General features: G+C 49.9%; 1 protein-coding gene across 3 annotated transcripts in view; it reads right to left on the reverse strand.

The window, feature by feature from the left end:
- Positions 1-24,812, reverse strand: part of ITGA11 (integrin subunit alpha 11) — a 134,500-nt gene that overhangs the window by 24,445 nt on the left and 85,243 nt on the right. For all 3 annotated transcript variants that reach the window (XM_081511891.1, XM_081511889.1, XM_081511890.1), the window contains exons 9-16: positions 24,457-24,622; positions 22,866-22,936; positions 12,833-12,977; positions 9,914-10,062; positions 6,545-6,685; positions 6,077-6,280; positions 4,845-4,975; positions 118-284 (exon numbers count right to left, since the gene is read on the reverse strand). In XM_081511891.1, the coding sequence (XP_081368017.1) occupies positions 118-284; positions 4,845-4,975; positions 6,077-6,280; positions 6,545-6,685; positions 9,914-10,062; positions 12,833-12,977; positions 22,866-22,936; positions 24,457-24,622 (1,174 nt within the window). The remainder of the gene's footprint in view (positions 1-117; positions 285-4,844; positions 4,976-6,076; positions 6,281-6,544; positions 6,686-9,913; positions 10,063-12,832; positions 12,978-22,865; positions 22,937-24,456; positions 24,623-24,812) is intronic.

A 24,812-nucleotide genomic window follows, 5' to 3' on the forward strand; every position in this document is an offset into this window, starting at 1 on the left:
GGTGTGACCTGGCACTCAAAACCCATTTCAGCAAAAGCCCAGATTTAGAAACAGAGCAAATACAAAGTCCTCAGGGGAGAGACTGGAGCTGGGGGAGTGGGGCGGGGCCAGATTTACCAACTGTTGCAGTTTGGTAATGGGGTGCCAGGAAGACGGGCGTGAAGCAGAGGAAGGCAGCCAGGCAGGTGGCATCTCTGCCGCTGCGTTTGCAATCCCTGTGAAAGATGTTGATCTTGGATGGCTCAAAGTGGAGGCTGGCATTGATCTGAACCACAGGGCGTGACCTGCAGGAGGAGGGAGAGAAGGAGGGGTGGGCAGGGTGCAAGGCTGCCCTGCTGGGACCTGGGGGAAGGTGGAGAGCCAGATGGAATGGGATCTCTAAAACCACCACTGGAGGGTGAGGTGGTGGTGGGGCCTGCAGAGAGGGGCTCTGGTGTCACAGGATTGGGCAAAAATGTGCACAAGTAGATGAAAGGCAGGCTAAGTAATCTCATAGCCTCTCAAGGCAACCCTTTGTCATTTTCCTAGGGGCTGTGCTCGCTATAGACCATACTGACATCCTTTTGCTTCCTCATCACATCAATGTCCATTATAGTAATCTGGAGAGCTTTAAAAACTCTTGATGCCTGAACTAGAACAAAACATTTTAAAAACTGTATGGAAGTACAAAAGACCGCAAATAGCCAAAGCAATTCTGAGAAAGAAAAACAGCTGGAAGAATCAGGCTCCCTGACTTCAGACTATACTACAAAGCTACAGTAATCAAAACAGCATGGTATTAGCACAAAAACAGAAATATAGATCAACGGAACATGAAAAAAAGCCCAGAAATAAATCCACACACCTATGGTCAATTCTTTACCAGCTGAGCCACCAGAGAAGCCCAAAAATACTGGAATGGGTAGCCTATCCCTTCACCAGCAGATCTTCCCGACTCAGGAATTGAACTGGGGTCTCCTGCATTGCAGGTGGATTCTTTACCAGCTGAGCTACCAGGGAATCCCTATGGTCAATTAATCTATGACAAAGAGGCAAGAATATACAGTGGAGAAAAGACAGTCTCTTCAATAAATGGTGCCAGGAAAACTGGACAGATACATGCAAAAAAACTGAAACTAGAATATTCTCTAACACCAAACACAAAAATAAACTCAAAATGGATTAAAGATCCAAATGTAAGATTTGTGTTTTCTTGTGAAAATATTTCAAGATGTTTTCCTATGTTACAGGACAACACAACCAGGACACTCTTTGACATAAATTACAGTAATATCTTTTTGGATCCACTTCCTAGAGTAATGAAAATAAAAACAAAAATAAACAAATGAGACTAATTAAACTTAAAAGCTTTTGCCTAGCAAAGGAAATCATAAACAAAAAAAGACAACCCACAGAATGGAAGAAAATATTTGCAAATGAAGTGATTGACAAGGGATTAATCTCCAAAATATACGAATAGCTCATGCAGCTCAATATCAAAAAAGCAAACAACACAATCAAGAAATGAGCAGAAGATCTAAATAGACATTTCTTCAAAGAAGACATACAGATGGCCAAAAAGCACAATAAGAGATGTTTAACATTTCTAATTACTAGAGAAATGCAAACCAAAACTACAATGAGGTATCACCTCACACTGGTCAGGATGGCATCTTCAAAAAAATCTACAGACAGTAAATGCCAGAGAGGGTGGGGAGAAAATGGAACCCTCCTTCATTGTTGATGGTAATATAAATTGGTACACCAGTATGAAGGTTCCTTAAAAAACTAAAAATAGAACTACTACATGATCCAGCAGTCCCACTCCTGGGCATATATCCAAAGAAAACCATAATTCAAAAAGATGCATGCAGCCCAGTGTTCACTGCAGCACTGTTTACAATAGCCAAGACAAGGAAGCAACCTGAATGTCCATCAACAAATGAATGGATAAGGAATATGTAGTGTATATGCATACATATATATGGAATATAAAATGGAATATTACTCAGCCATAAAAAATAATGAAATAATGCCATTTGCAGCAATGTGGATGGACCTAGATATTACCATATTAAGTGAAGTCAGAGGAAAAACAAATATCATAAGATATCACTCATATGTGGAATCTAAAGAAAGATACAAATGAACTTATTTACAAAACAGAAACAGATTCACAGACTTTAAAAACAAACTTACAGTTACCAAATGGTAAAGATGGAGGGGAGAGATAAACTGGAAATATTTGGGATTAACATAGATATAGTACTATATATAAAATAATCAACAAGGCCCTACTGTATAGCATTGGAAACTCAATATTCTATAATAACCTCTGCGGGAAAAATCTCTAAAAAAAATGGACATATGTATATGTATAACCGAATCACTTTGCTGTACACCTGAAACATGACATTGTAAATCAACTATACTCTAACATAAAATAAAAATTAAAAAATCCTGATCCCCAAATTGCTCTCCATGTCAAATCAAACCAGAATCAGCATCAACATGTCTTAAAGCAATGCTTCCCAGACTTTAATATATTTGCACATTTCCTGGGGATCTTGTTAAAAGCAGGCCTGGTATTTCTAGCAAGCTCTCAGGTGATGTTAGTGCTGTTGGTACCTGGACCACACTTTGGAGAACGTGGGTGTTAAAGCACCCCGGGTGATTCCAATGTGCAGCCAAAGGAGAAAACAACTCACAGTTCTAAGACTCCCCACTCATCCACCCATCCCAACACTGCCCCATCCAGGCAGTGAAGGAAACACGAATTTACTCTCGTATTGACTAAGTCAAAAAGAGTTAGGGAAGGAAACTATTGCCTCTCCAAACCATGCATTTATATAAAAAGAAACAAGTGTAGTGTGCTTTACATGCTTCAGAGTTTTAGCATGATTATCTGTGCTGATACCCTGCTCTTCTTAGTGCAAGGGGGATGGCGCCTCCTCTGTGCTGTGGAGTGAGAAGAGTAGGTTTGAGTCTTGGCTCCTACTGGACAGATCACGTGATCTGATGGGGAATTGTGAGAATCAAAGTACGTAAGTGAGAATGCCCTTCGACATTGCAGAATGTTGTGCAAATATAATGGCTTATATCAGTGGTTCTCAGACTTAGGTGCCTACTGCAAGCAAATACCTGGAGAGTTTTTATATGCCTGAGTCCTTGACCTAGAAATTCTACTTTCAGTGGTCTGGGTAAAGCCTGGGTAAGGAGAGGTTTAAAAGCTCCCAGGTGATGCTCATGGCAGTCATGTTCGAGATCCAGGGAGTTTGACTCTAAATTTTCCCTAGAGGGCTCCAGCCCACAGTTTCAGCACCACTCAGGTGGCACTTAGGTTTAGACATCACAAGCTAGGGCTTGAATGAATCCACTCTGTGGGACCGATTCTTCTGATGTATGCGAATCTTGTTTCCTGTAAAGAACTTAGTTTATGTGTTGCCCTACAGACTCGGGAGACAATGTCTACCCCCTAACCTGGGCCTTGTTCACCTGTCTTGTTTCCTGGCTAGAACCAAAGCAGTGAATACATTTAGCCCAAGCTCCTGTCACTACCAAAGACCTAAGATCCCCACCTGAGGAGAAGGACTTCAAAGAGAGACAGGCTGTGGCGCCAGTGCAACTGCTGGGCTGGACCTGCAGAGACCCCGCTTCCTCAATGCTGCTCAGAGGGGTGGGGCAGCTGACACTTGGGCCATGGCACTGGGGGGACACAAGGAGCTCGCAGATACACTGCTCCCCGTTGCTCCCCTCCCAAGGGGCTGTTGCAGGAATCAGAGGCTGTATTCTTTTTGCCTCTCTGGAGATGCTGGAGCAGGGAGCTGCCCGGAGCGTGAGTCTGCAGTTCTTTAGGTACTTGCCTCTCAAATCCCTCTCCTCCTCTCCTGCTTTAGTTTCCCTGGACCCTCACTTCTGCTTCTGGGACTGAAGCCCCTCCCACAGCAGCACAGGCATACAAGCTTTAGCCTCAGGCTCTGTTTTCTAGGGAACCTGGACTAAGACATTTCCTGAGTGGAACGTAATATTCTTGACGACCAAGATCATAAAGATTCTCCCCGTGAAGTCATCAGCTATCTCTGTTTAATATCTTTCTTAAGTTGTATGAAAAATGTGATTGCACTTATATAAAATTATATGCAGATGGTAAAAGACTGGTAGGGAAATATGCCAAAATATTAATAGTGGTAATGTTAAGGTGACAAAACTATGAGTAATTTATTTCACAAATTTTCTTTAAGTTATTGTATTTATAATAAAAGTATCAACATATAGAAAATTAGCTCAAATTAAAGTTTTTTTTGGCTCAAAAAGTAGCTGACACATCACATGGTAGAATAGATGGACTTTTAGAAAGCCTTTTTTTTTAAGTTGCTGACCATTGCTTAACACAGACCCCAAGTACAAATGCAGGACAAATATCTGATGGAATGGTACAGAAATGAGGCCCCGAGAAAGGAAACCAGGGGTCAGAAGGGGTTTGGAGGAAAGAAATCTTTCACACTAGGGGAGAAGGAGATCCTCCCAGCTGAGGAGAATATCCTCAGCTTGTCCCTTTAAGAGAAGCCAAGTGGGAGAAATGTCCCGGTAATCAGAACTTTTAGGAAAAAGTCAAAGGGGGTTTTTAGCCACTAAATAGCTCTAAAATCTCTGAACCCCACTGAGAAGAGGGATTTGGACTTCAAAATAACTTACAGTGATTCCATAAAAAGGAAATTTGTAGTCACAACGGGATAAGAATAGGGTGAATTTGGCCGACAGTGTTTAAAGACAAAAGACAAAGAGTCTAAAGCATGTCTTTTAAACCCTGTATCCATCAGGACCCTCAAGAGGGGCCAAGAATCGTGAAAAATGGGGGAACCAACCACAAAATCACGGCGTTGCCAAGCGCGCCCACTGCCAGGTCCACAAGTCCATCCTCATCGAGGTCCAGTTGCCCGTGAATGCTGCAGCCAAAATACTGGAGGCCAGGAGCCAGCTCTGAGGCGGTGATTCTCTGTAGGAAGTGGAAGGAAAGAGCTGGGTGTGGGCACCCTAAGGAGTAGATACAACTGGGAGCCCTGGAGACAGCCTGTTTGAAACTATCAGGAAACTTCCTCAGCCCAAAGCTATCTCCTCTCTTCGTCTGTTTTGGAACCTGAAATTTCTACCATTAAGTCATTCTTTTGGATCAAAATAATGTGTCATAAAAGGGTTCTCCACTGAAGAGGGAAAGGGGGGAAAGATGGGGTAGGAGGTAAGAGATACAAACTATTATGTATAAACTCAATAAGCTATGAAGATATATTATACAACACAGGGGATATAGCCAATATTTTATAACTATACATGGAATATAACCTTTAAAAATTGTGAACCACTCTGACGTACATCTGTAACTTATATAATATTGTACATCAACTATTTAAGAAAGGAATTCCCCACGGGATATAAATACACATTACATGGCAAGTAACCCATCACTATCTCTACGTGTGGTGTATTAGACTATCTTACTAATAAAAGGCAGAAGTGATGACCCTGAGGGGAAGGCGCTTGGGATGGCTCACTTTTGGGTACAGCAGTATTTCTAGCCTGAGGCATTTCCAGAGAAGAGGAGCCCACATAGGCCTTCTCTGTTCATTTGTTCAGCTGTGTCCGACTCTTTGCAACCCCATGGATTGTAGCCCTCCAGGCTCCTCTGTCCATGGGACTTCCCAGGCAAGAATACTGGAGTGGGTTGCCACTTCCTTCTCCAGGGGATCTTCCTGGACCAGGCAATGAACCAGCGTCTCCTGTGTTGGGAGGCAGATTCTCTACCACTGAGCCATTAGGGAAGCCCCAGGTCTTCTCCCCATGTAGTCAGTTACATGAAAGCATGTGATGGGTGGGATTCACGTCCTTGGGGGCTTTTGTTATTGCTGTTGTTGGGGAGATGAAGTTAAGCAGGGAAAGGGTATCCATAGGGGTGATGGGAAGGTCTTAAGACTAATTTCAACTTGAGGCAAATAGAGCTAGGACAGATAGCAATCCTTTCCTGGGTGAGGGCAGGGCATGAGCTGCTAGGACTCCAAGTTCTAGCTCCATTCATTTTGGTGGTTGGGGTAGGGGGCGTTACCTGCTTCGGTGTCTTCAGGATGCTGCCTTGGAAGCCATGGTAGACGTAGATGACGCCCCCGTGGTTGTCTTCCAGAGGGGCTCCCACCACCACATCGTTGTAGGAATCTTGATTGAGGTCCCGAACGGAGGCAATGGAGGAGCCGAATCGGGCGTTCTGGTAACCGTGGGAATCCTTCAACGTTCCATTGTAAACAAACCGGTCCTGCAAAATCAGGGGCAGGAAAAGGCTCAGAGGGATTTGGCAAAGGGCTCTCAGGGTCATGACCCGCTCTGCCTGCACCATCCCCTCTGTGTTTCCCTGCTTCTTTCCCGCTACATAAACCCAAGGACAGAGGAGGTTCCTCTCCTCTCCAGTCTGGCTCTGCAGGCACGCGCTGGCCTCCGCCTCCCAGTTTCCCTCATGGACACCTGATCAAGGCATGGGTCAGGTGCCCCTGGAAAGCTGGCCAGCATCTGCTCTCCGTACCTGTCTCAGGTTGTAGACATACACCCTGCCGCGCTCTCCGCCCTCACTGAAGTACATGGGCGCGCCCACCAGCAGGACGTCAGTCACGCCGTCTTCGTCCACGTCCACCGAGGTGATCTCGCTCCCGTAGTAAGAGCCTATCTGCGGCACAGGGATGGCGGAGGGGCATGGGGCTGGGCTGCTGAGAGGCCTCCCCTTACCAGTGGACAGCCTTCCACTCAGACTCTTTGCTGAAAACATGAGCCCCACTCCCCTCTCCCCCAACCCTTTTCTCCTCAACCATTCCGCCACCACTTGACTTTCCATTATTTAACTTTTGTTGTTCAGTTGCTAAGTTGTGTCTGACTCTTTGTGACCCCATGGACTGCAGCACGCCAGGCTTCCCCGTCCTTCACTGTCTCCTGGAGTTTGCTCAAACTCATGTCCATTGAGTCAGGGATGCCATCCAACCATCTCATCCTCTGTCGCACCCTTCTCTTGCCCTCAATCTTTCCCAGCATCAGAATCTTTTTCAATGAGTCGGCTCTTCACATCAGGTGGCCAAAGTATTGGAGCTTCAGCATCAGTCCTTCCAATGAATATTCACGTTTGATTTCCTGTAGGATTGACTGGTTTGATCTCCTTGCAGTCCAAGGGACTCTCAAGAGTCTTCTCTGACACCATAGTTCAAAAGCATCAATTCTTTGGCACTCAGCCTTCTTTATGTTCCAACTGTCACATCCATACATGACCACTGGAAAAGCCATAGCTTTGACTAATATGGTGTAACATTCCAAATTATGCATGTGCCAAACGTGTTTAATCAGTCCTCTGTTGGACATTTAACTCATCTTCAATATTTTATGTTCCAAATAACTCTGGGCTTAGCAACTTGGGTGGTGACTTGTGATTTCTTCTCAGTATTTAAGCACTTCCTGTGTTCCTCTCTCGCCTTGGGTGCCATGCTCCCAACTCAGTTAGAAACCTAAAGGTCCCCCGGCTCCACTCCCATCTCTCCCACCTGCAGTCTCCCCACAAGTCCACTTGGTGGATGCCAAACACGTCCCAAATCCATCTACCTCCCTCCTCCTCCGATGCTTCTTCCCCAGGTGAGGCACCTTCCAAAGGACCCCCCATCTCCAGGCTAGCCCTCCAGCCCCCTGCTGTGAGAAGCTAGAGTGGCTTCCAGAAGCTGACCATGCCCCTTCCTTGCTTTGGGGGGAAATGTCCTGACTCTCCAGTGTGACCCTCCTGGACTGGCCTCCCCACCTCCCCAGGCTCTGTCCCCCACCCTCTGGCTCCCACATTCCCCCCAACATACTAAGTGATTTCTCTTCTCCAAAAGCCCCCTGCCCTGGTGGGCTTCCCAGCTTCCCTGCACAAACCTTTCTTTAGCCTGTACCCTTTTCTCCTCCCCTCTCTCCAGATCATGTCTATCGTCCTACAGGTCACTTCCCGTTCAAAGACGCCCCTGGCCTTCCCCACTCCATCCCCTGCCATGGGGCCCCCTTCTCCATCCTCTCTCCCAGCCCTGTCCTCCTCCCCCCAGCACTGGTCCCCTCCACAGACGCCCCCCAGCAGGGGCCGCTGCTCCTGTCTCATTCCCTCCAGGCCTGTGTGCGTGCCTGGCACACGCCAGGAGGTGCTCTATATATGTTTATAGGAGCAAGGGGTTGCTCAGGAAAGAAAAGGAGCCCTTCCCAAGGACAGGCCCTGTGTGAGGCAATTTACAGCCTCACGCTGTCTTGGGAGAGATCATTGTCCTTATTTCACAGGGAAGGAACTGAAGCTCAGAGAATTTGAGTCACCTAGCCCAAGGTCAGAAGGCCGGTCACAGCCAAACTGGGTTGGAACTCTGATCCATCTGACACCCAAGCCCATGATTCTCCCTTCCCGGCTTGGGGTGTTTTCAGATGAAATTTATCCTCAAGCATTAAAAGCTTTTAACTGAGGAGAGTGATTAAAAAAATACAGAAGAGGGAAAAAGGAAATTATCAACACGGTGTGGGGAGGGGACAGATGTGCCTCCATGCAGTGATTAAGAGGCAGACAGAGGGCAAAGAGGGAGGCGGACGGAGACTCTGTCTAAACATGTGGCCTCAGCCATATGGGTCACGGTGATTTGGAATCGATTTAACTCAGTTGCCTTCAGTGCTGCGGTTTTTTGTTTGGATGTTGGAGGCAGATCCAGGCAGTAAAAATGTCATATATTCTTCGGCAAATTCCCTCCGGCTCTCAAGGTCTACCCTTGGATTCCTGAGAGCCGGCCCTGGGTGGGGTATGGGCAGGCAGTGTGGAGGCTGGAACCAGAGCAGCGCCCCGGTCCCCCAGTGCCCCTTGGGATGGGAAGAGGAATGGTGGAAGGATGGCTCCCTGCAGCTAGAGGGATTGAGGTTAGACCTGGCAAAGAGCGTGTCCTCATGGCCAAGGGCAGTAGAAGAGGCAGGAAACAGGGCTGTTCCCAGGCTCTGGAGCACCAGGGGCAAGCCAAGAATAACAGGAAGGACCTGGACAGGGCTTAGCTCAGCGCAGGGTGCCATGGATACTGGATGCTGCCAGGCAGGAGGGGCCAAGGCCTTGTGTGGGGGTTCTTGGGGTCAGGAGGTAGCACAATGTAGGCAGCCCCACCAAGAGTCCAGGATTCTGAACTTCACCCAGTGAATCTTACCCAATAACCTTGGAAAAGCTGTGTTGCTTCTCAGGACCACAGTTTTCCTGGGCTATTGAAATGACCTGTATCAGAACCCTGTTTCCTGATCTTTTCACCATCATTGACTTTAATCATAGCTTTCCACTGTGCATTCAAGAACTTCTAACATGAGACTCTTAGCAGCACAGCCTAGTTGCCCGTCACATCTTGGGCGGTGCTGTGACATTGGCAGTTGTACTGTGCTGCATCGTGCCCATTCCAGGGGGGGTAAGAAATAGGCATCTTGGTGAAGCCCTAGGGCCTTGCTGTGGGTGGAAGCATGACTCCTCCCACTTCTGGTAGCACTGAGGTGGCATGAGGAACATGAGTGCCCCTTGAGATGCCTAGGGGCCTTGTCAGCCCAAGCTGGGAAGTCATAGCCTGGATGTTGCCTCTGCCAGAGCCCTGAACTCTGGACATGACCAGAGAGATGCTGATGGTTGATGCTAGTGCACCAGAGACAAGGGCTCCATGAATTCTCCCAGGTTCTCGTTGCTGCAGCAGGGTCTGAGATCTGGCTTTCTGGGGAGGGAGCATCAGCTCCAAGGTGGGTATAAAGAAGGCATATGCCCCCAGCCAGGAAGGATGTTTGTGGGTCTGGGGACAGTCCTGTGAGGGATGAGCTGAGCTGCAGTCCCTCCCAGCCTCACCATCCTGTCTGTCCCGCTTGTCAGCCCCACCCCCAGCCCCCTCTGCGTTACCTGCTCGCCCCGCAGGGCCTGGTGGATGGTGAGACTCCGGTTGTTGTGCATGGTGAACAGGATGACTTTGCCTGTGTGGTTGAACCGAGGGGCTCCGGCCACGTACACCCGCCCCTGCCTGGAGGACACGACCGATGTGACTGTGTACCCTGCCGTGGGAGGAAACAGGCTGGTCTCTGGCCCCGTGGCCTGGCAGACCTCACTAGGGCCTGGCGGCATGGATGGGCCACTGAAAGGAGAGCATTCAGAGCAGGCTGAGCAGTTGGTAGTTCCCAGGCTCAGTTGAGGAGGCCTGGAAGAGGCAGGGCTCGGAAGGGGCTGGTGGATGGTGCAGGGAGCTCCCTGCGCCCACCCTCTGCTGGAGGGCATTGAAAGAAGCCAGGTGGGGTCACTAAAAGGCATCGCTGACCTGGAACATACACATCACCTGCTTCACTCGCCCTACAGGTGAGCACATGAGGGAACAGGGAGGCGAGAGAACAAACCCTAGCCATACTTCTTTTTATATTGGTCAGGCTTTGCTTCTGATCCCCTCTGGTAGTCTCTCTGGGGACCAAGCAATGTCCTCTTCATTACCAGAATGCCCTGCTAAGTGGTCCACCAAAAACTGAAGGGTTGGCTGTGCAGAGGCAAGGAACTGCTCTGCTCAGGGCATGTAGGTGGGGGGTCTCAGGGATTCCTGCAGCCCCAAAGCGGGGAGTGCCCAGGCTTCTCTGCATCCACACACGTATGCCACTCAGAAGAGAACAAGACGGAAACCCAGGGGCTCTTTGGGAAAGGCCTCAAATCCATGTTCTCGGGATCTGTGCCTGGTCCCTGTGAATTTCCAGTCGAGCACCCAGCTCTGGGGAGTGACTGTGCAGCATCCTCAGACAACTCTCCTGAAAATGGGACCCTTGCAGGTGTGCAAAGCCAAGAATCCTACTTCCTGCCAGATGATTTGGAGAGTGGATCCCAGTTTTTAGATGGGTGTCAGGCCTTGCTGGCAATTCCTGGGTGCTTTCTGGGGAATGAGCGGCTCCTTCTGCTGTGTGTGTGTGCCTGTGTGCACGCCTGTGTATGTGTGGGTAACTGTTTCTCAGGTCCCACCTGTTGCTTTCAGAGTGTCTGCGGGATGCACAGAAGCCAACTCACAGTGGCCGGGAGTGTGGGTGCAGTAGGGTGGGAAACTCTGGTTCTAGATACACCATCTTTGACTCTTGGAAAGGTATTCTGGGAAGTGGGGTAGGTGAGAGCAGGATATAGCATGGAGGGTGGCGAACAGGGCCGTGTATTCAGAGCAATCACAAAAATACGAGGGTAGAGCAGGCTTAGCCTTGTGCGGTGGAGCAAGGGTTTTTTCTAAGTTGAGCCTGAGAGTTATGAGAGTATTCTCACTGACCACAGGCTTTTGGGCTTCCCCGGAAGGAGGGACAGTGATAATGGGAGGGTTCTGGGGGCTGAATGTCCTGGGCGCAGGCGAGGGCCGACTCTCAAAGCTCTAAGCAGTGCTGAGAGCTTCCTGCTTCCCTGCTGTCTGCTGGCTGTGGTTGCAGTTCCCATGTGGCTCTCTGACCAGCAGGCAAGGCCACCCTGAAAGCTAGAGAGCCTCCCTGAAGGCCCGGGGCCGGAAGTCCATCAGCTTCCCCAGTGTGGAGGCGGAGAGCCTGGCCTCCCGGTCTCCTTCCCCAAACTCCCCGTCTCCCTTGGGGCACAGAGGGAGGCATCTTCCAGAGATCCCCCACAGTGCCCTCACTGGTTGAACCCCCAGAGAGAGGAGGAGCAGAAAGGCGCACCCTCCCAACTCCCACCCAAGGAGGGACCATGGTTGGGCCTCATGAAGGGTCTTCTGGGAGGAGGAACGACCTTCCCGCCATGGAGAGGCCCAATGCCAACTTAGTTCACGGAGAAGTGGGGTCTGAGGCTGCATTGGTGATAACTTCACAGCTGGTAGACTCAGTTCAGAAACTCAGAAAGACTTACAGACAATGGGAGCCCTTCTCCTTTCCTCTGGTTCAGCCCTTTCTGCATGAATGGCAGAGGCTTGCTCCTACAAAGCTGGAGGTGACTGGGCTATGGTTAAGGGCTCACAGCTGGGACCTGTCACCATCAGGTCAATGACTCACACTTTTCTTTTTACGACCACCTTAAGGTGAGCTTCCCTTGAGGCTCAGCTGGTAAAGAATCCACCTGCAATGCAGGAGACCTGGGTTCAATCCCTGGGTTGGGAAGATCCCCTGGAGAAGGGAAAGGCTACCCACTCCAGTATTCTGGCCTAGAGAATTCCATGGACTGTATAGTCCATGGGGTCATGAAGAGTTGGACACGACTGAGCGACTTCCACTCACACTAAGGTGCTTAATGGGAGATGACTTCTTCCTTGATTGCGATGCAAAGATTCGGACATGACTGAGGGACTGAACTGAGCACATCCTCAACTTGCATTTTTGCCTTGGGGAGGCAGACTTCCTGCACTCAATTCTGAAAACATACCAACAGCTGCCGGAGAGTCTAGAGACATCAATGGAAACAATTTCAGGTCAGACTGCTTGTCATTTATTCTGGCAGTCCGCAATCTTTTTGGCACCAGGCACTGGTTTTGTGAAAGACAATTTTTCCACGGATGGGGGATGTGGGGGAGATGGGGAGTGGCAGATGAAGCTTCGCTTGCTTTCTCACCTCCTGCTGCATGGCCTGGTCCATGGCCTGGCTTGGGGACCCCTGATTTATTCTATCTACTAATGGAGAGCCCGTGATGAGCCAGGCATGGTGCTGGGCATGCTGGATGCCAGCCTGGAGAGGCAATGACTCCTGACTGTGCTTGAATCAGCACAGACTATGCACGGACAAGCCCCTCGTCTCGTGTTTGAGCATGTGCTGGACCCCCAAGTCCTCTCCTGGCCCACCGCCCACCAGCCACCCCTCAGCCCTGCCTCTTACCCAGGTAGGCGCCGTGGTTCTTGAGCTCCTCAGGGAATTCCTTCAGGTAAGACTCACGGAGAGGAATGACCTTCCCGTTGCTGGTCTCCTTTAGCACAGCTCCGTTCCAGTCATAAGCGCCCACGGCTCCCAGCAGAATCCCGTCCTGACATTGGGGAGGGGGGTGCACATCAGCTCCTGTCCCCTGGGGTACCCCTGGCCGGGAAGCAGCCCCACATCCACACCATAAAGCGTCCACCTGCCCCTTCTGGCACCTCCTGCCCAGTTCGTTAATAGCCCAACTTCCAGCCAGGATTCCTGACTTTAACAGGAGTTGAAGGCTTGCTTGCCCCATTCCATTCTTAGGATAAAGTGGGTCAAGCTGATCCCAAGGATGGGATCTTAGGAAAGAAGGAATGTTCTAGAAACAAGCTCCAAATCCAGGACCAAAGTTGCATTCCATTCCAGGCTTCAGAACCTCTCTAGCAAATCCCTTGTTGCCATCCCTTCCTTCTGACACTCCTTTAAGTGATGAAAGTGAAAGTCGCTCATTTGTGTCCGACTCTTTGTGACCCCGTGGACTATACACTCCATGGAATTCTCCAGGCCAGAACACTGGAGTGGGTAGCCTTTCCCTTCTCCAGGGGATCATCCCAACCCAGGGATCAAACCTAGATCTCCCACATTGCAGGCAGATTACCAGCTGAGCCACAGGGAGCCCCCTTGAAGTGGTGCGCGTATGCTTTTCCAGGGCTTCCCAGGTGGCACTAGTGGTAAAGAACACACCTGCCAATGCAAGAAATGTAAGAGACGTGGGTTTGATCCCTGGGTTGAGAAGATCCACTGGAGGAAGAAATGGAAAATCCACTCCAGTATTCTTGCCTGGAGAATTCCATGGCTAGAGGAGCCTGGCATGCTACAGTCCACGGGGTGGCACAGAGTCAGACACGACTGAAGCGACTTAGCATGCACACAACCTGTGCTTTTCCTCCTTCCTTTGCACTGTCTGCGTTGCTTTCCTGTGTGTAAACGCTACTTCTTCATTTCTTCTGTACAAATTCATTGTGTGTCTGTCTTATGTCAGACACTTGCTTAGCGCTGGGGAGACTATCCCTGCCCCCACAGAGCTCACAGACACTAAATACCTACACAAATAAACATAATACTTGCAAACCGTGATAACTGCCACACAATGAGGGCTGTGGTAAATCCTGGGGTGAGATTGAGTTTAGATTGAGATGGGGCTCAGGAAAAGCGTTTTGAGCAAGTGATGCTTACTTACCCAGACATCTGGAGAGATGAAATAATTTGTGCAAAGGCCCTGAGGCTGGAGACAGTTCAGAGCCTTTGGCTTCAAAGAACTGAAAGCTGTTCGATGGGGCTGGAGCCCTGAGTGAGAGGAGCAGGGTGGTTCAACATGAGGCTAGACAGGTAAGCCAGGGCTGCATTTGTGGCAGCCAGCACCTCAAGGACAGGAGGGTGTCTTTAATTACAGGGTAAGCAGATGCTCCTATGTCTGGGCAGGAAGATGGGGAGCTCTAGCTCCCTGAGGGGAAGCCTCCAGGGTCATTTCTGAGGACTGGACTGCGTCTATTCACCCTCTGGGCTGCCCCTGAACTCTATCCCAGCCCCAACCATCCACATAACTAGTGGACACGGGAAGATAAACAGCAAGCACTCAGAAGAGGGAGAGCAGTGACTAGGGACAATGAGGGGCTGAGGAGGGGGGTGGAAGCAGGAGGGGCCACCTTCCTGGGTCACCTTGGTGATCACTAGCCAGGGGCACCCGGTTTTGCCTCCCAGCTTTGGAATGTTAGAGCGCAAGCTGGTGAAGTCATCTCTCTCCTACTAAGCCCTCCTTCAACCCAGGTGGTGGGTGGAATTTGAGGCTTCCCCACCATTGGTGCCCAGAGTACTGAATTTCTCCTTTCCTGGTGGCTCAGTTGGTAAAGAATCTGCCTGCAAGGCTGGAGACCCAGGTTCAGTCCCTCGGTGGGGAAGATCCCCTGGAGAAGGAAATGGCTACCAACTCCAGTGTTCTTGCCTGGAAAATCCCATGGACAGAGGAGCCTGGTGGGCTACAGTCCATGGGGTCACAAAGAGAAAGACCAAGCGACTGAACCACCACCACCAAAGACAGGGGACCAATAGAAAAATGTGACTCTGGCCTGGGGACAACAGGGCCATAACTAAACATACAGGCAGAGGCCTCAGCACTAATTTCATTAGTGGTGGTGCAGGGGGCAAGCTTGGGAACCGTAATAAGCTGTTTCCTTTTCTCATTTCCAAGGTTTCACTTTCAAGAGTAAAGTTGATCATATATTAGGATTAAAGTCCTAATATTTCAGAGGTTGAACTGACTGTTCAGACAGGATGTTTTTACAGCTATAAATAAGCTGCTCTTGGGTGAGTCTGATGTGCTTGGTTATGTTTAATGTCGCATTTTCTCATTAGCTTTCTCCTACTCTGGGCGCTTCAGCCTGGGAGAGTCTGACAATCTGTCAGGGCCAGGATCCGGGCCAGGGCCTCAGAGACTCCTGCCAACATTCCTCGCTCTTGGGGTGTGCTCCATTCTTTGCAAGATCCTTTCTCATCCAGTCACGCATTTGTGGGAGACTAGCAGGACAGTCATTATCTGCATTAGACTAATGAGCACCCAAGATTCAGAGAGGGAAAGGGGGTTGCCTGAGGTCACACAGCAAGTCAGTGGCAGGGCTGGGATGGAGTTGGTCAGAGGGGAAAAATGCTCATTGGCTTCCCCAGAAGCCCCTTGATTCTGCTTTCAATATGACAGCAGGCTAGTCTGCTTCCTGGGAAGGCCTTTGAAGATGAATGTTTGGCTTTGCGGATGACTGGAAACCTCTGTGATGTACTGAGAAGGCCTGGCTTAGCTAGGTGCCTGGGATTCAGCTGGGGGAGACCTGATGCTGACTCACCACACGTGGGGCTTGGCAATTCCATCGGAATTTCTGCCTTTGGCAGCACTGGGTGGGCTGAGGGCTTCTGGGCCCTCACCTTGTGCCAGCCCACCCCGGCAGTGGCTGCAGGCAGGCTTGTGCTCCCAGTGGGAGGCCCTTTCCTGCGCAGGGTCTCTTGGGGCCCTGCTGCAGACTGGGTGCACTGTGAGGAGTGGGCTGGCTGAGAGGGCAAGCCCAGGCCACCAGGGCAAACCTCAGGTGGTCACCATCTTTTCGCAGTTGGGAAAACCCAGACCTTCTGAATTTGGAAAAAATCTGGAAGCATGGGACTGAAGAAAGGGCCAAAGTTTTGATAGAAGAAGGCATACAAGCCCAGCTGGAAAACAAGCAGAAGGGCGTCGTGGGGAAGCTCTGTGTTCCACACTCCAGGTCTGGCACTGGCTCCCTGACTTATGGTCTCCTTCCCTGCGAGGTTTCCGAGGCTTCCACCAGATATGACTGGTTCGCCTGGGTGGCAGCTGACCTTCCTGGCTCTCTGTGCAGAAATGAGGACACGGGCTTTGTGGCCCCCAGAAGATCTAAGGCCAAGTGTGTGCCCTCCCTGAGGAGGAACTGTACCTGTACTTGCCTGAGTCCTCACCATCAGATCCTGCCAGCTCAGCTCTCAGCTGTCCTCTGACCAGTCCTGCAGCAGAATTACCTTCCCACCTCAGCTGAGCGCTCCCTGGTGTGTGACCAGATCTCTGCAGACTCCGTGTTCCTGCTCATCCTCTGTCCCCAGCCAGGGTTGGGCCACATGCCCAGCACGGGAAGCCGCATAGTCTAGAACAGTGGTTCCCAACTGGGGGTGGCTTAGCCCCCAGGCAATATTTAGTAATGCCTGAAGTCAGCTTTGGTAGTTACAGCCCGGGGTGGTGTTGGGGTTGCTATGGTGAGTAGAGACCGGGGATGCTGCTGACTACCTACGACGCACAGGACAGCCTTGCAGCAAAGAAGTACCCGGCCCAGATGGTCAGTAGGCTGAGTAATACCAGGCCTGGGATTAGACTGTGATCTCTGCTGTCAGACACTCGAGTTCCACTTCTAGCTCCAAAGCCTCCAGATGTGTGACCTTGGGAAAGTTCCTCTCTCTTGCCTAGCCTAAGGGTCCTCACTGTAAATAGTTCTGAGACTATTCTGTAGTTCTGTAAATAGTTGTGAGAACTAGCATTTTGAATCCTTAGCAGGGTGCTTGGCAGCCAATAAGGACTGCATACCTATTAGTTCCTCTCATTCATTAATTCAGCCATAAAGTACTTCCAGGGAGGCGGGGTCCTCAGATCTCACAGTCAAGTTGGACCTACCGATGAGTCTGTGAGGAGTGATCTGATAGAGGCCAGAATAGCCTATTTTGAGGGCCCACAGGAGGGGGTGACCTGTGGAGAGGGTGGGTGGGTACATGGCAAAGTTAGGAAAGGCTTTTAAGAAAACCTTCCTTGACTTATTGGTTGGTTAGTCACTAAGTCGTGCCTGACTCTTTTGTGACCCAATAGACTATCGCCCACCAGGCTCCTCTGTCTGGGATTTCCCAGGCAAGAATACTAGAGTGGGTTGCCATTTCCTTCTCCAGGGGATCTTCCGGACCCAAGGATTGAACGTAAGTCTCCTGCTTTGGCAGGTGGATTCTTTACAGCTGAGCCACCTGAGAAGCCCTCCTTGACTTATTAGGAAGTCTCAAAATGCACACTTCTAGTTCGGAGCCTCAAGATTCAATTCCACACATGTTTTTCAGACATCTGCTCAAAGGTTGAAGTTTAGAGAGGCAAAACGATTTGTCTGAGGCCACACAGCCAGGCAGGGCTTTCCTCTGGCTTGGTAGTAATGGAATGAGGACACCAGATGATACTAGTTCTTGATGTTGGAGAGGCAGGGCTGTGGGGGCAGACGGAGGGGGCCCATGGTGGTTCTGTTCACAGGGAGACCACCTAGAGGGCACGGAGTACTGGTCTCCTCCCTCAGGCTCCCCTATGGCTTCCTCGCCCACATGTCCATTAGCAGAGTGGCTGTAGGGAGGTCAGGACTCTGTCCCCAAGAGCACCTTCTAAGGCAAATACATCGTTAAGAGGGTGGATGATGCTTTAACTAGTTGCTCAGATTCTCTCGGTAGAAGATGTTTACAACAAGCCTTGTGGAGCCTGAGGAAGAGATCAGAGACTGAAGGTTGAGATGGAGTTGGGCAGGAAAGACCCAGAAATGGGCCTGCAGTCTTTCTGTGGAGAGAGGTCCTGCACCATTCGTGGGGCTGAAAGCCATAGGCTGGGGCAGTGAGGAGGGGGCGGGGGGTCAAAGGGCATGCTGTTACTTGACTATTCATTCCAGATCAGAGAGATGGTTATTTCTATTCAGAGGTCCTGGAACAATGGTCAGGAGTGGGGCGTTGGGCACCAGGGCACAGCCTGAGGACTTGGAGCTGGGCTTCTGAGGACCTCAAAGAACCAGAAATGTTTCCTGCCACCAGGGGTCAACTTGCAAAGAATCCAGAACAGCATGGCAGCAGGCCTTGGCCTCACTGGGGCAGCCCTGAATGCCTGCCCCAGAGCGGGCGGGGGAAGAATCCACCATCTAGGGCTAAGGGGACTCAAAAGGAGTTTTCAGCCTTTAGTTATCAACCCCTCATTTCATCATTATGGATGAGTTTCTTTTACTTTTGATTAAATAAGATATGCAAAACGAGTTCAAATGCCAAACCCTTAGGAAAGATGACAATTTTAAGGCTTCAGCAGCTGAGAACCTTACATAATCACCTCTAACCTTAGCTATCCTGTCCATGAGCCCAGGAGGGCTGGTGAAAAGGGCACAGGCTGAAGAGGCAGGGGGTAACTGGGGCTGTTGGTCTCGGGGGTAACCTCCCCACCCCCCACCCCACTCCGCACTGCCTCAGCCTGTTTCAAATGTAACTGAGGCTGGTCCTCCTAGACCATCATGTGTAGTTTAAAGAAAAAACACTCTGTTCTCATCTTGGGTGAGTGGCCAAGTCTTTTGTGTAGATAAGGTCCACCCTAATAAAACTGCTTCCTTCTGTAAACTTTCGGTGTTGGGGAGATTTACAGAGTGCAATGCAGGAGAGCCATCACCATGGGCATCAGTTATTTATGGTCCTCTTGCTTCCATCACACCTTCCCCTTGTGGCCCATGGGGATTATAGGCTGAGAGCTGTGGATCTCTTCTGCAAGGTTTCTGGCAGATTCATGCAGCTTTTTCTTGGTTACCCAGCTTGACAGGGAGTTCATCACCTCAGCAAGCAGCCAGCACTAATAGAAGCCACTCCAGCTCTCAGCGACCTTCATATTCATTTCCAAATGCTAATGGAACCGTTGGCTCACAAATCCATTCTAAAATTTGGCCAGGCATCCATAGCTAATTTTGCTGATGGTAATTTCCAGAATATTCTTTCTCCTTTTGGCTAATCAGGACTAGAGTTTCCTGGGGCTTTGGGTCCCTGGTTTTCCCAGCAGCTCTGACTTCTGGCCATCATGCTGGAATGTAATAATGCCTGTGGCCTGGAGCTTTGGTTCATCCAGGGGCTAGGGGATATATGGGGGTCTCCTCTCCTAATCTGGACTCTGGTCCTTTCTATCTCTAGTTGCTTTTGCCCTTCCTAACTTGAAGCCTGCTTTCCTTGCTAGGTAAGATGGCAGCAGACCAGGTGATCAGATCTGACCTTTCCTCTGCCATTTGTGAACATTCTATGGGTCCTTCCCTTGGGACTAGGGATCCTTCCTTCTGACAGAGCTCAACAGGCCCAGGGCAACTGAAGACTCAGCACATTTGCAGGAAGCAGCTGTCTGAGACTGTCTAGGAAGTGTTTCCTGAGGATATGGAGCCCCAGGGTTCCCCCAAGAGATGTACTCACTTGGGCTCAGGACCTGTTCTGGGCAAAGTTGAGGGGCTGGACCTTCTTGTCTCCAATCTCCAGAGAGGTCTGACTGATTCTGAGAGCTGTGGGGGGTTGGACTCCCAAGGACAGGACGGCTGTGGCCAATTATGATGGCATGACCAGCCTAGCACTGAAAAACCTCTGTGCCCTAAAATAGCAACCCAATGGCCAGTCGCAGTGCCAGACAGGCCACCATCACTGCATCAATCCTTTGGATTTGGAAGGATTTTATTTATTTAAACAATTATTTAAAAAATCTTAAAGAGTTTCAAATTCAAATGTAATCATTGTCTTTTTCTAAGTCTTATCAGATGAAAACTCCCAGATGTCTGTCATTTGAAAACACAGGGTGACAGAAGAACTGGGGTCTCTATCTACAGAGTGGGGAGATGCCTCCTGGGTTTCTCCAGTTAGGGGAAGAGAACAAGAGTTGAGCATGTGGAGGAAGCTACAGGAGGCAGCTGATGACCTTAACATCAATAACAAGTTGAGGTCCTGAGCTACGGGTCTCCCCTTTGCAGCTGGGGAACTCTATTGATCCTACAAGAACTCATCTTGTTTGACATACTCTGCTGCTTGGGCCATTGTCAAGGTTCAGCTAAACTTCCCTGAATCCCTGAAGCTTGTCTTAACCTCCCTTCTCTCTAGATTCCCTGATTCCTGGGCACACACAGATCACAGTATTAGAAGCAGGAGACTGAACTTATCATTTAAGAGTCTTTCTCCCCAACTAGACTGTGAATTGCTGTCAGCTGAAATGTTACCTTCATCTCTATATATCCCAGTGCCTCACACACAGCCAGGCCCAAGAGGAGATGCTCAAAAACTGACCTTGGAATGGAAGATGGAGACATGGGACATTCTCTCTCTCTTGCCATCCCTGCCATCAGGGCTGGCCCCCCGTGAGTGCTCAGCCTTCCCCTAGTCCTGTGAGTATAACTTCCTCTCTCTTCTTGCCTGCTGCCACCCATGGCTGCTGAAATTCTTGTCCTCAGGGGGCTATCCAAGCCCCAGACTCCCCTGATCCTCCCCCCGAATCTCCTTTCCCTTAGCCTGGGCCTTTCCTTCTGTAAAACTCTGATCACACACAGCCTTGGCAAGGACTATTTTTGTTTTTGCTAAACCATGCAGATCTTAATTCCCTGATCAGGGATCAAACTTGTGCCCCCTATAGTGGAAGTGTAGAGTCTTAACCACTGGACCACCAAGGAAGTCCCTCATGCTGCCTTGATAAGTGTTCGATGGGTCCATGTGGTTCCCCATTGAGCAGGGAGTCTCTACAAGGGCTCCATAGATGAGCTGGCCTCCTGAAGTTATACACCTGTACTCAGGAGAAGTCTGTGGTTTCTGTCATCTTATTCTCTAAGTTCAGGACTGCTGTTCTGCATTGTTTTCAGGCTGACTCCTATTTGGCAAGAATTCTGCTTCCTTTTGATATCTTAGTTGCATTTGACAAATGCTTGTTGGATTTAATGAAATTGATTTTCTTTGTTACATTTTCTAACTAGCCCTGACCCCAGAGTCAGGAGTCCAGGGCTAGTCCAGCTGGAGCACAGAACTTGATGCCTGATCTGTGTGAATGAATGCCCTTGCCCCTCCTGGTATGCAGCCCCTTAACCTCAGACTGGGAGCTCCCTGAGGGCAGGGCTCTTGCCACTGTACCTACTGGGATAGAGCACAGGGCCTAGCACAGAAAAGGCACTGAAAGGATTTGCTAATGTGACCACCTAAAATGGGACAACTATTACCATCTGCCGACTCTGCAGGGCTGTTTTTGAGCATGAATGAGGCACAGAAATTTTCTGAAAAAAAAATTAAAGTGTTCGGCACATATTGCATGACTACTGTCAATATAGAGCAGTAATATTTATATCTTGCTGTATTCAATGGGCACAAGATAGTCCAGATGCAGCTCAGGAAACGCTGAGCGTGAGCCGCATTTCCGTCCATCTGGCCACTGTGTGCTGGGCATCCATCCCTCTCCCTTCCGATCTGGGATCTCTGACTCAGGCTCCCATCAGATTCCACCCACTCTCATAGAACAGCTGCTCAGTGTGGGGGAAAAGCATGAGGCTAATATTTCTCTCACTTGTGTCACTTCAGCAGGTCATTCAGCCTTCCTGGGACGTGGCTTCTTTACCTGGAAACTGGGAATAAGGAACCCTGCCATGTTCACCTCACAGAGGAGTGGGGAAAATTCAGGGGGTTAATGAAAGTGATGTAGGAGTGGGATGGACTGATAGGTCTTTTCTGGCAAATTGGGAGGCATGGCCCCTCCCCATGGGGCCAACTGAGCAGAGCACATGCCCAAACTCAGGGCATCTATCAGCCCAAAGTATGCTCACAGGGGCATGTGCTGATACCAGCAACACAGGCTTTCCCCACATGTACTCTCAGGCAGGACTATACGTCCAAATAGCTTTAGAAGTAAAGCCTGCTCACAGCTATGGACTCCTCTGCCCCTCTGGCAGGCTTCCCAGGTGGCTCACTGGCAAAGAATTCCCCTGCCAATGCAGGAGACTCAGGAGATGCGGGTTCAGTCCCTGGGTTGGGAAGATCCACTAACGTAGGAAATTGCAACCCACTCCAGTATCCTTGCCTGGAAAATTCCATGGACAGAGGAGCCTAGCAGGACAAGACTGAGCAAATAAGCATGCATGCATATGCCCCTCTGGCAATCCTGTGAGGTTTCAGTCCCATCCTGAGAATCAGAACCAGGTGAAGCACATGCCCCAGACATAGCACAATGCCAGTGACACCACGGGTCTGCTTGGGATCTCTGCAACGTGACGCCGAGCCCGCATGCGGAGAGGCCCCTATGGGCCGCCTTCTGGAGCACATCTGGGACTTCTGCCCACATAGACACAGGGCTGGGCCCCTCACACACAGGCCGCCTCGGGCATGCAGGCCACTGTTAGAGCCCAGGCAAGGGGTTTTGCCACTCTGGCCTACTTTTTGCACAAGGTTCTGTGGACCAAACGGGACCCTTGGTCCTGGAGGACATGTCTGCCCCAGCACCCTGCACAGAGAGGGCTTGAGACAGCTAATTGTAAACTGATGATCTTGATGTCCCTCTTCTAGCCACAGAGACGAGAGGCAGAGAGACCCCAAGAAAGAGAGCAAGGGGGATGAGAGACAGCCCAGGAATGGCAGGATAATGACCTAGGGAGCTAAGAAGAGAGGGTAGGTAGAGGGAGGGCAGCACTAAACACATCCTTACCTCCACCACGTGAGAGGAAAAGCCAGTCTGTGACATCTCCAGCCCGAAGGAGGTTTCGTTCTTGTTCGTGCCTAAAACAGATCAAAAGATGTCAGTTGCATGCATGCCTTCTTAGCACCAGACATGTCTGCAGCTCAGTCCCCAGAACCTGTGACCTGGAAGCACTTTCAGTGAGGTGAGACAGGGCCCCAGGTCTGAGTCCAGCTCATCCACCCCAACAGCAGGCCCCTTCCAGGTGGCCATGTGGGTTTATTATTAGCAACCCTGCTGAAAAGGGATTGGAACACCTCATATTACAGGGCACGCATACTATGAGAGTGTCAACATAGGGGAAAGATCCAGAAAAGTGCACGGAAAGAAATCATCTACACTGTTGGCAAGAAATCGAATTTCCCACTTTGTTCATTCCTACTATTCACAAGATTCAGTTCCAGATGCCTCTGGATGGTTCCCAAATTGTAAATCGACCCTTAGGAGGAAGAGTTGTCACCACCACAGATTTGCACAAGGAATCCCATGTGTGTCAAAAGCTCCTCCTCGCAGAGGGGCTCTGACGTGTCGACGCAGCCAGTGTTCTCATCACACAAGGCAACCATTTTGAGTATAAATTCACTGATCTGGATGTTTAATTCTAGGGTAAGGGTCAAACTCAGGTCCCTACTCTCTATTCCTTTATCATCGTTTTTGAGGGCTTGTTTTTCTCTTTTCCTGTGTCTGTAGCTCAACATTTCCAATGCAGAGCAGGCTGCTTGGGCTCTGGGATGCTATGCTGCCTTCTCTTTCTTTTGACGCATCTCCCATATGGTAGAAGAGAATCCAATATGGCAAGGTCCCCCCTACAGCAATATATGGTGCAAAGGAGCTCTGCGCAAATCAAAACTGGAATTTGAGTCATAAGGAGAGAGACAGTCTGAGGGAACCTTGCAAAAAGGTGGGGTGGCAGGCGGCAGGACTCGGGGAGTAAGTGTTTCAGGCTGTGGAATCAGGCTCAGCTGGGCTCAACGCGGGCTGCCAGATAAAATACGGGATGCTCAGTTAAGTTTGAATTTCAGACCAACAATGAATGGTTTTTTAGTATGTCTGCCACAAATGTTGTATTTTATATTTGCTATAACTGGCAACCCTCATTCAAACCCCAATTCCTTCCCAAGTGGTGGGAGCTCTGGCAAGTCATTTAGTCCCTTCGAACTGCAGTTACCTCTATGGTAAAAGGAGGAGCTTATCAGCAAAACCAGACTTCAAGGCTGTTTGGAAAGCCTGGAGCCTCACATCCAGCACGGGAACGCTGGGGTTTATCAAGAAGGGAGGACTTCTAAACCTTCCCATCCTGTGGGGCTTGATTTTTTTTTTTTTAATGTGGACCATTTTTTAAAGTCTTCATTGAATTTATTACAATATTACTTCTGTTATTTATATTCTGGTTTTTTGGCCAGGACTTAGCTCCCCGATCAGGAATGGGACCTTGCATTGGAAGGTGAAGTCTTAACCACTGGACCGTCAGGGAAGTCCCCGTGGGGCTAGATTTCACTCATTTGGGCTTCACCTGCCATAAGCCCAGGAGTATGAGTGCCTCTCAGGAAGCAGTGCTCACCTTCCAAGCTGAAGATCCTGTCCCCCAGGGCGTCGACAATGTCCTTCAGGGCCGCCTCATCAGTGACGTTGAAGAAGTGCTTGTCATCGGGGTCACTGGCAATGTATTTGATTTCATTCAGAAAAGCTTCTGGGTTGATCCCCCTGCGGTTGTAGTAGCCCAGGACCTGCCAGGGAACAGGGGGCATGGGCGACAGACAGGACATAGCACAGACTTCCCCCACACACTCATGGCCCATGTCCCCGGGACCCCAGGGCAGGCTGGAGCGCCTGTTCTAAGGTAGGGTGCTGGGAGTTGGGAGGCTTGGAGGTGTTTTCCAGTTTCTGAGGTTTCAGAACCTGCCTGGCAATGGAGGG

The sequence above is a fragment of the Giraffa tippelskirchi genome, chromosome 7, assembly GCF_054371585.1.
Source record: "Giraffa tippelskirchi isolate mGirTip1 chromosome 7, T2T-mGirTip1v1.2.pri, whole genome shotgun sequence".
NCBI lineage: Eukaryota > Metazoa > Chordata > Mammalia > Artiodactyla > Giraffidae > Giraffa > Giraffa tippelskirchi.